This window comes from Telopea speciosissima, chromosome 2 (assembly GCF_018873765.1).
Source record: "Telopea speciosissima isolate NSW1024214 ecotype Mountain lineage chromosome 2, Tspe_v1, whole genome shotgun sequence".
Taxonomy (NCBI): Eukaryota; Viridiplantae; Streptophyta; class Magnoliopsida; order Proteales; family Proteaceae; genus Telopea; species Telopea speciosissima.
The window spans coordinates 46,710,635-46,719,395 of NC_057917.1; the positions used below are offsets into that span (position 1 = coordinate 46,710,635).

Consider the following 8,761-nt stretch of genomic DNA (forward strand, 5'->3'; position numbering starts at 1 on the left):
TAGGAAGCAAACAAATAGAGCAATATGGAGGAATAAAAATTGAACACAATGAAGGTAATAATCAAGCTCCCAAATCAACAACTCAATGCATCACAAGCACACACATGAACAAAATCAATTTTTAACGTGGAAAACCTTCTCAATGAGAGGAGTAAAAACCACGGGACCGTAGTCCACCAAAATTTCACTATCTCCAAATAATGGGAATACACAAGAGTCTTCTCTAATAAAGATTAGAGGCATACAACCATTCCAAACATCAAGAACAATATATCCTTGGCATCTATCATCAACAAGATGAACTCCAAAAGAGGAATGAAAGAAAAAGGAAGAAATCTCACCAAAACAGGGGCAACAAGAACATAGTTATCGGATTGAGTTAGAGGAATCAAATCAACAATCACATCGTTCAAAATGAAGATCTGTCTTACAAATCTTCTGTCCAAAAATCAGCTCAAATCAACCACGAATGACCATCCGATCGAGGTCTCGAAGTTGATTGCGCAAAGCCTCTAAAACCAAAAAACTGTTCACCTCCCCCTTTCTTCTTCTCTTCTTTTCTCACACGACCAACCTCTCTATTCTACCTCAATGAGACCAAAAATGAGGTAAAACCTCATTAACCAAATCACTGGATAAAAATGCCCTTCATATGGCCTTTAATCCTAATGGGCTTTGCCAAAAAACCTTTGGGCCATCCTCCACATGGAGGGAAACCCAACCCAACAGAATCTTCATTATTTTAGTCTTCTATTGTTATGATTCTTTTTGTATCTTCATAATATGTGGTTTTCTCTATTTTTTTTGGGGCCATGGTAAAATAGTTAAGGTGTCAATTCAAGTATAAATAATCGATCATCGCACAATGGTTTTAGATAATATAGTTTAGTGAGACCGCTCCCCATTGGGGGAGTGTAGCAGGGGCCATGCGTGCATAGTAAGTCAATGACAATGTGCATTAGCATATTCGGGGTGGGGCAGTCATTTCGCCACCCTCAACTATGTTTGGGTGTGGCTTGCCCCCCCCTCCCCCAGAACATTTTCTCTATTTAATTTAAGGGAAAAAAATCTCTACTTGGTGGTGTACCGTTTCCTATGCCCTCTCAAAGATTTAAAAGATTAAGAATCTAAGGATATGTATGGTAACCTTTCAAAAAATGGATTCTGGCGTTTTTTCTGATTTTGGGGGCAGAATCAGATTATGTATGGTTGTCCGGTCCGTTTCTATGATTCTTTGAAACGGACTGGGTGATATAATGAACTCTGGCAAGTTTTTGAGAAACACCAAAATGGTGTTTCTCAATTATAAGAATTGATTCTATGAAAAATCGGGTAGAATTTGGACGACTTAAGTTAGAGGGGCATTTTTTGGAATTTCCCTCAAAACATAACCAAACCTAAAACGTGGGCTTTACCCTCTCCATCACTCAAACGAAGAACACCGCCAGCCCTCCTCTCTCCATCGTTTCTGCCTCTGTTGCTACTATTTGCTACCTTTGATCGAACGAAGGGAAAAGCTCTGATTTATCAAAGCTTGGATCATTTGCATCTCCTTTAACTCATCTTCTACATCACAGATCTACATTTCCTTCAACTCAGGTAATGTTTCCTTTCTTCTTCTTCTTCTTCTTCATTTGTACTTCTACTACTATTTCTCTTCTTCTTCTTCTTCTTCTTCTTCTTCTTCTTGTGATCTAGGGTTTTAAACCTTAGAGAGAATATTATGGTTCTGCTCTCCTTAATAGATAAATAAAATTTCCAAGCAAAATTTTTCATAGATGAAGTGTGGGTAATGGGACGATGATAAAGACTTTAGGTTTAGGGTTTTTGCTTCTCTCTAAATTCTTTCCTTTTCCATCTTTCTCTATTGAATCACAGATTTAGTATACATGGGACCTGCTATTGGTGAGATCTAAGGAAGAGTACAGTCGGTAGTCGAGACCCCTTTTTGTATTCTCGTAGAAGTTTTCAAAATATTCATTTCCTATGAATAATAGTGTATATTCCAAAATCTTACTTGTAGAATGTTAGAAACAGTTGCAGAGAATAGATTGAAGAAAAAATTCATGAAGATTTAAAGATTTGATTATGTTTCTGTGGGTGTTGTGTTTTTTTTTCCCCTTCTTTTTTGGTTGGAATTCATCAGAAAAAATTATTTTCGTAAATTTTTTTTTCATATATGTTTCTGTTTCTCTGTATAGTAGAATCAATTTTTTACCCTATAACATTTGTTGGTACAGAATTATGCCAAAAATTCAGAAACAGAAAAAATCAATTTTGACCCAAAATCAATTTTTTAAATCAGAATGGTTACCATACATAATCAGATCTCACCAAAAAAAATAAAATCAGATGGGTCCTTCCTTTTCATTGGCTGCAATTGAAGATTAAGCTTAATTCTCTATCATTGGTTTCCATTGTTGGCTGTAACCATTAACTCACAGATGGGATTGCTGTCTACCTACCATAAAGACTTAAAAATATTCTTCTTTTTGCACTTTGCGGCCCCGCCTGCAACCAGTGAAGTAATCATTTCTATATACTAAAAACAATTAACTTTTGGGGTTTCTTGTACAAAATCATATATTCTGGAATATCGGAACAGGTTAGTTGTTACTTGATACGAGTCTCTGTTATTTTAATGGATATGCGGGAAAATTATCTCCTTCAAGTCTCTGTCTGGTCAAAGTTCTCCAATGCCTCTAAGAAGGGGGGTGGATCTCACCTGGGCAAAGGATTCGAATAGAGGTAGAATGGTCACTGAACTCCCTTGTTAGAGGCACTGGAGAACTGAACGGGGTAAGAAATTGGAGGGCATAAAGAACCTGCAGATGCCATCTTTGATTAATTTTTGTCAGTCTTAGCTTAGTGGAGATGGGATATAAACTCAGAGTAAATTATTCAGACCTCTCCTGTATTATGCCTTAATTACAGTTTATATCCCTAAGTTTATAATAATTACACTTGTCCCCATTCTAGGTGATTAAATTTCTCAGGTCTCCCTTGGATTTTGCCTATTTTCAATAACCTCATCTATATTTTCAACAATTACAAGATAGGTGATTGATAGTTAGGGGAGGAGAGTGTGATTGTTGTATACTCAAGGGTATAGACTATAATTAAGGCATAGTACAGGGAAGTATGAGTAATTTACTCTTTACATAAATTATCTTTCTCTTTGTTAAACCAATTTGATGTAGAGGAAATATTGGAGGAGTTCTTGAGCCGGTTGGACTAGTAGAAGTCCACCTGAATTGATAGAAGATATTAAGCGATATGGATCGATATACATATAAAATCGAAGATCTCGGCAAGCTCTACAGGGGTCAACGCCTATGACGCTGATGTATGAGTTTCTTGGCCTTTTTCGCTCATTTCAAAGACGAAACGACCCGTTGAAATTTCAAATTTTGAATTTTAAATTTTGCTTTCTTCTTTTGTAAGCAAACCTCTCTATATTAAGGCTTATAATGCTCTTTTGTAATCGGTTTGCATTTTGAATAGAAGAAAGTTCTCTATTTTCCCTACTTGTGGATTTAAGTTCGTCAGCATTAGAACGAAATCTAACCCCTTCGTTTCCTACTTCGTTTCCTACTGCGTCACAATTTCATTTCCTTTATGAGTAATTTACTCTTTACATAAATTATCTTTTTCTTTGTTAAATCAATTTCATTTCCTTTACCTTCCTTTTTATTGCAATTACAAAGAGCCAATTTAAATTATGCTTTAAAATGATCTCATACGAATGCAACTGACCCTATAAGTGACACATTCAGATGAACTCAAAGGAAGGAAAATGAGAAAAAGTTCAATTGACATAGCCTTTGGAGCTGTTAGAACGGCTATGCTAGCAGTCACTTTTCTGGCAGCTTTTACAATTATGAGTAACGTGGAAGGGAGGAGAAGCATATCTGAAGAAGAAGATTTAGAATTTGAAAGGCAACTCAGAATCATAAACAAGCCTGCTATCAAAACAATTAAGGTATAGTTTTTCTTTAATTTTTACCCCTCCCCCCAAAGGTAGTGGGATATTAATTAATCTGTCTCAATTTTTTAAATTCCTTTTCTATTGTTCTTTAGTCAATATATTGGAGACTAATACAAAGTGATTTTTATGTTTAGTCAATGTTTTATAACGTGTAACATAATACAATTTGGATCCTCTACTGCCGAGCCCAAGTGCCTTGCCCAAGTGGGGGTAAGACGGTCATTGCACGCCTCACCATGTCTGGGCAACTTGGTCCTGCCTGGTAGCTCTGTAGTAGAGGATCTGAGTGTAACATAATAATCCATGTCGTTGATCAAGGAGACTAGGCACAATATTGGTCATTTTGTAAAACTTTAAACTCCACACGTTTGGTAGGAATTTTTCCTACACGTTCACTTTTGATGTCAACAACTACCACATGAGATAATTAGATGGGCTCAAAATTTGTGGACATATAGACCTTAGGTCACCCTAAAATATGACGTAGATCACAGGTTTCAGCACAGGTGTAGCTGAAGGAACAAGGCCCAAGAACCAGTCCAGAATAACTACAAGAGCCAGCTTGGTCTGATGTGGTCTGGTTCTTAGCTGTTTCGATAGAGCATATTCTAGGGTATTTTTATCTGCTCCATTTTCTGCTCACTTTATTTCCCCAAGTTCCTCTAATAGAGGTGGCCGGGTAGACCTCATCTATTAGAGGAACTTAGGAAAATGAAGCAGATAAAGGTCCCATTACAGGGGGCAGGATTACTAATTTTGAGGAAAATATCGTAAAAGGGATCAGGTAGATTGTCTAGGGATTATTTTAGAAGGTTTCAGTTTGATTGAGTGGAGTATCTTCAAGAGGATGGAGCTGTCAAATCTGAAGATAAGCTGATTATGAAGAAATTGAAAATATATTTAGTTACCATATTAGTAGTTTCAATTTGTGTCCACATTTTGTAATGCCTTTTTTTTAAGTTTCTATCTTAAAAGGTTTCTGTCTCTAAGAATTAAAAATTGTAAGGATGCATGTGTGGACCCATCCAAGGGAAGTTTCCCTTACTGTATTTATCAAATTCTACAAAGAAAAGAGAAGGGCACTACTATAGCCACGATTTGAGTTCAAGAGAAGGGCACTACTATACCTCGTTTTTTAAAAAAATTCAGAGGTATTCTTGTCCGATACAGCCAATTCAGATTGATATTATATCGATATCGTATCAATTTTGCGTGTTGCTAATACCCGTTCCGATACCGTGCACTAAAACCATGATTATCCATGTTTTTAGCTAGTCATGGGTTAAAATTGAAACCGATCTACTACACTCCCAACTCCCAGGTTCTGTATTTCGAATTTACTGCCAGAGAGTGCAATTTGTACTCTAAAGCTGAGAGAGCCAACCCCAAGAATCTCTGCTTTGTTTTACTTTAACTGGTCAAACTTTCAATTTTTCAAAGTTTAGCTGCAAAACAATGTCTTCAATAAGAAAAACCTTTTGAAATTTTATAGTTAAATAATAACTAACCTAATTAAGTTGATTTTATGCTTTTACAGAATGAATATGGAGACGTCTACAATTTTGTGGATATTTACAAGCAACCTGCCTTTGATCATCCTTTACTCAAAGATCACAAAATCCAGGTTTAAGTATCTCTAATTTTCATATTAATGACATTATTAGCCAGAGTTAAAAATTACAAAAAGTGCATGACCTCGTTACAAAGTCGTTGTAGGGAGGGGCAAAATAGATGAACAATTGAAAATACATAGGGAGAACCCCATTACATGGCAGGCCCTCTTATAAGTCCAATCATCAAATGTAGCTCGTGGGTCAATCAAAGGGGTTTCTTGAGCTACATGGGTCGAAATTTGGCCCATTATTTGATGGGTAGAAAATACCGGTTTGTAAGAGGACGAAAGTTTTCCTTCACCAATGGAATGGAGAGAATCTCCTCCACTATATTGGTGATGTGACCATGTCATTGGATTTTTTTGGTCATCATTACACTCTCACCCCTGTTGACAAAGTAAAAAGTACCCCCCCCAGTACGAGTTCAGATCTGTTCCCACCCGTTCCCATGTGGGCAGCTGATTCGGATTCCCCTAATGCAGTCCAATGGTCCTAATGGGAGGGGGTGGTTGGATTTGTCTTCGCGGTGGAGGCAGAGAAAAAACTCAATCCTCGATATGTCCAAGAGGAATGCGTTTGGCTGGGTTTGAGATGGATCGGTATCAATCCAAGCCTAGTTAAGAATACATTCCCCAATCTTGATCCAGCCAAGTCCAACTCTGAATGGAGGTTTTCCAACCCTAACCCAGACTGGCACAACTAACCTTACAAATTGGGCCAATGGGCCCAATGACAATATATGCCTATTGCTTCCATAAAGACTGACCGTAAGCTACAATCACATAACCCTATCTATAAATAGTTAAATCAAGGGTTTCTTTGTCCTATGACAATTATAAGCCTATTAAGGTTGTTCAAATTAATTGTCACATGGAAAATGGCCCAAATTTTGTGGAAAGATAAACTTTTAGGTCCCTTACTCACATGTATAATTTCAGTTCAAAAAATGTATTCTCATGAAAAAATATTTGAAAATAGAATTAGAGAAAATATTTAGGATTCAAAAATAGTCTCATATGAAATCAAACATTTGATCTTTGTATGAAATTTCTGTTCAGATACCAGAAGGTTATTGGTCAAGTACGAAAACTAAAGCAAGTAAGCCTTCAGTATTTGGTATGAAGGAAGGCTGCCCTCTAGGAACAGTGCCCATCCGAAGGGTAACAAAAGAAGACCTAATAAGAGCAAAATCTGTCTCCAAAAAATATGTTGAATTTTATGGTCGAAAGGATCTACAAAGCAGTTATGAGGTACGTACTTAGAGGGATCGATCTTTATCCTCTTAGGTTCCCTGTCCGGTACAGTTCGTCCGATTCCTCTCATAAGGTGTCGGAAATGACCACATTATCCCTGAACACACTGCCCGGGTGGGCTCTACCATCCTCTTATTAGAGGCATTAGGAAACTGTACCGGGCAAAAAACCTGAGAGGATAATTTTCCGTACTTGGTAAAACAAATACAATTAGTTGTGTTCACTGATATAAAATAAATCTCGATGTTTTTTAGTGGCAACATTGTTTTTTTTGCAAAAAAAAAAAAATCTCTTAGTTTGCAGGGTTTCAAACTATAGACACTCCAGGGAGGGTGTACCATTAGGGGTGTAAATGAATAGCCGAAATCCGTTTCCGTATCCGTGTCCGTATTCGTTTAGCACTATTCGAATCCGTCCGAAAGCTAAACAGATGCGGATATGGATAGGCTATAGCTATCCGAAAAGCTATATTTACATGTAAACGGATAAAATATCCAATCTGTATCCGTGTCCGTATCCGTGTAGCATTATCCGAATCCGTCCGAAAGCTAATCGAATGCGGATGCGGATATAGCATTATCCGAGCCGAATCCGATCTGTTTACAGCCCTATGTACCATGGGGTTGCAGCCAATATTAATGTGTACAATCCAGCAGTTCAAGCCGGGGAATATAGTGCAGCTCTAATTTCCATTGAAAGTGGACATGCGAATGAGCGGAATTATATTCAGTTTGGATGGATGGTATGTCTACCTATGTGTTATCTTATGGGATAACATGATAGGCTAATAAGACTGTATTTTTTTTATTTTTCTTTATTAATAATCAAAATTATTCACATGCACACACATGAAAATAAATTAAATAAATCAAACGAGAGAATTAGACGTAATTGATTTTAATTTTTTGACTTTTATAGGTAAACCCATCTTTATATGGAGATAGCAAAACTCGGCTATTTACTTATTGGACGGTATGTTCTTAATACGTTTTCTTTTTTCTTATCAGATCCTTAATCTTTGAAACAAGAAAATAAAAATGATTATTTATTGGTTAAAAAAAAATGATTATGCATCTTCATTTCATCTTATGTTTCATTAGAGGGATAATCATCAAACAACAGGTTGCTTCAATATACGCTGCACGAGCTTTGTACAAATTAATAAAAATGTACCGCTCGACTCTGTTTTCATAACCATATCAAAGGTAGATAAAGAGCAATTCAATATGAGACTAGGAGTGTACCAGGTAAAAAATTTCTTCTTGTGATACTACATTAAATGATTTTTAACTTTTTGAAAATTTTTTTTTTTTTATCCATGCATCAAATAGATTTTGCGCATAAGACAACTAACAAAAAATTAACACAATCTTGTTGAAAACCAACCTTGGTGAAAACAAGATTTTTTCCATATATATATATATATATAATATAATTTTTGCATTTATTTAAAAAAAGTTCCAAAATGATCTTCTCACAATCAATTTAAGTTATATGTATTGTTGTTCCATGACATAGGATGAGAAGATAAAAGTTTGGTACTTGATACTTGGTGAAAAAGGGGAATTGATTGGTTATTGACCGTCAACGATATTGAATCATTTAGCAAGTGGAGCAGAGTATTTATTTTTTGGAGGAGAAGTGTACAGCCCACATTCACAACAACACAGTCCAGAGATGGGAAGCGGTACTTGGGCTAACGGATGGTATAATGCAACCTGTTACTTCAGAAGAGTCATAGACCTTGACGCAAACTACACACTACGGGATCCCGATAAAGCCTACATACAAGCAATTGAGTCTCGTTGCTATTTAGCTGCTGATAATTCATATAAAGATGATTATTGGCGATACAGCTTCAACTTTGGTGGCACTGGTGGCTCTGCTAAAACTTGTGTTGGTTAATT

The 8,761-nt window shown here is 36.5% G+C and overlaps 1 protein-coding gene across 1 annotated transcript; it reads left to right on the forward strand.

The window, feature by feature from the left end:
* Nucleotides 1-3,796: 3,796 nt before the first annotated feature.
* On the forward strand, nt 3,797-8,435 carry LOC122650774. Its single transcript, XM_043844157.1, has 6 exons — nt 3,797-3,982; nt 5,526-5,612; nt 6,660-6,851; nt 7,773-7,826; nt 7,955-8,101; nt 8,373-8,435. The coding sequence occupies exons 1-6, from the start codon at nt 3,797-3,799 to the stop codon at nt 8,433-8,435; spliced, it is 729 nt and encodes a 242-aa protein (XP_043700092.1).
* Nucleotides 8,436-8,761: the final 326 nt, after the last annotated feature.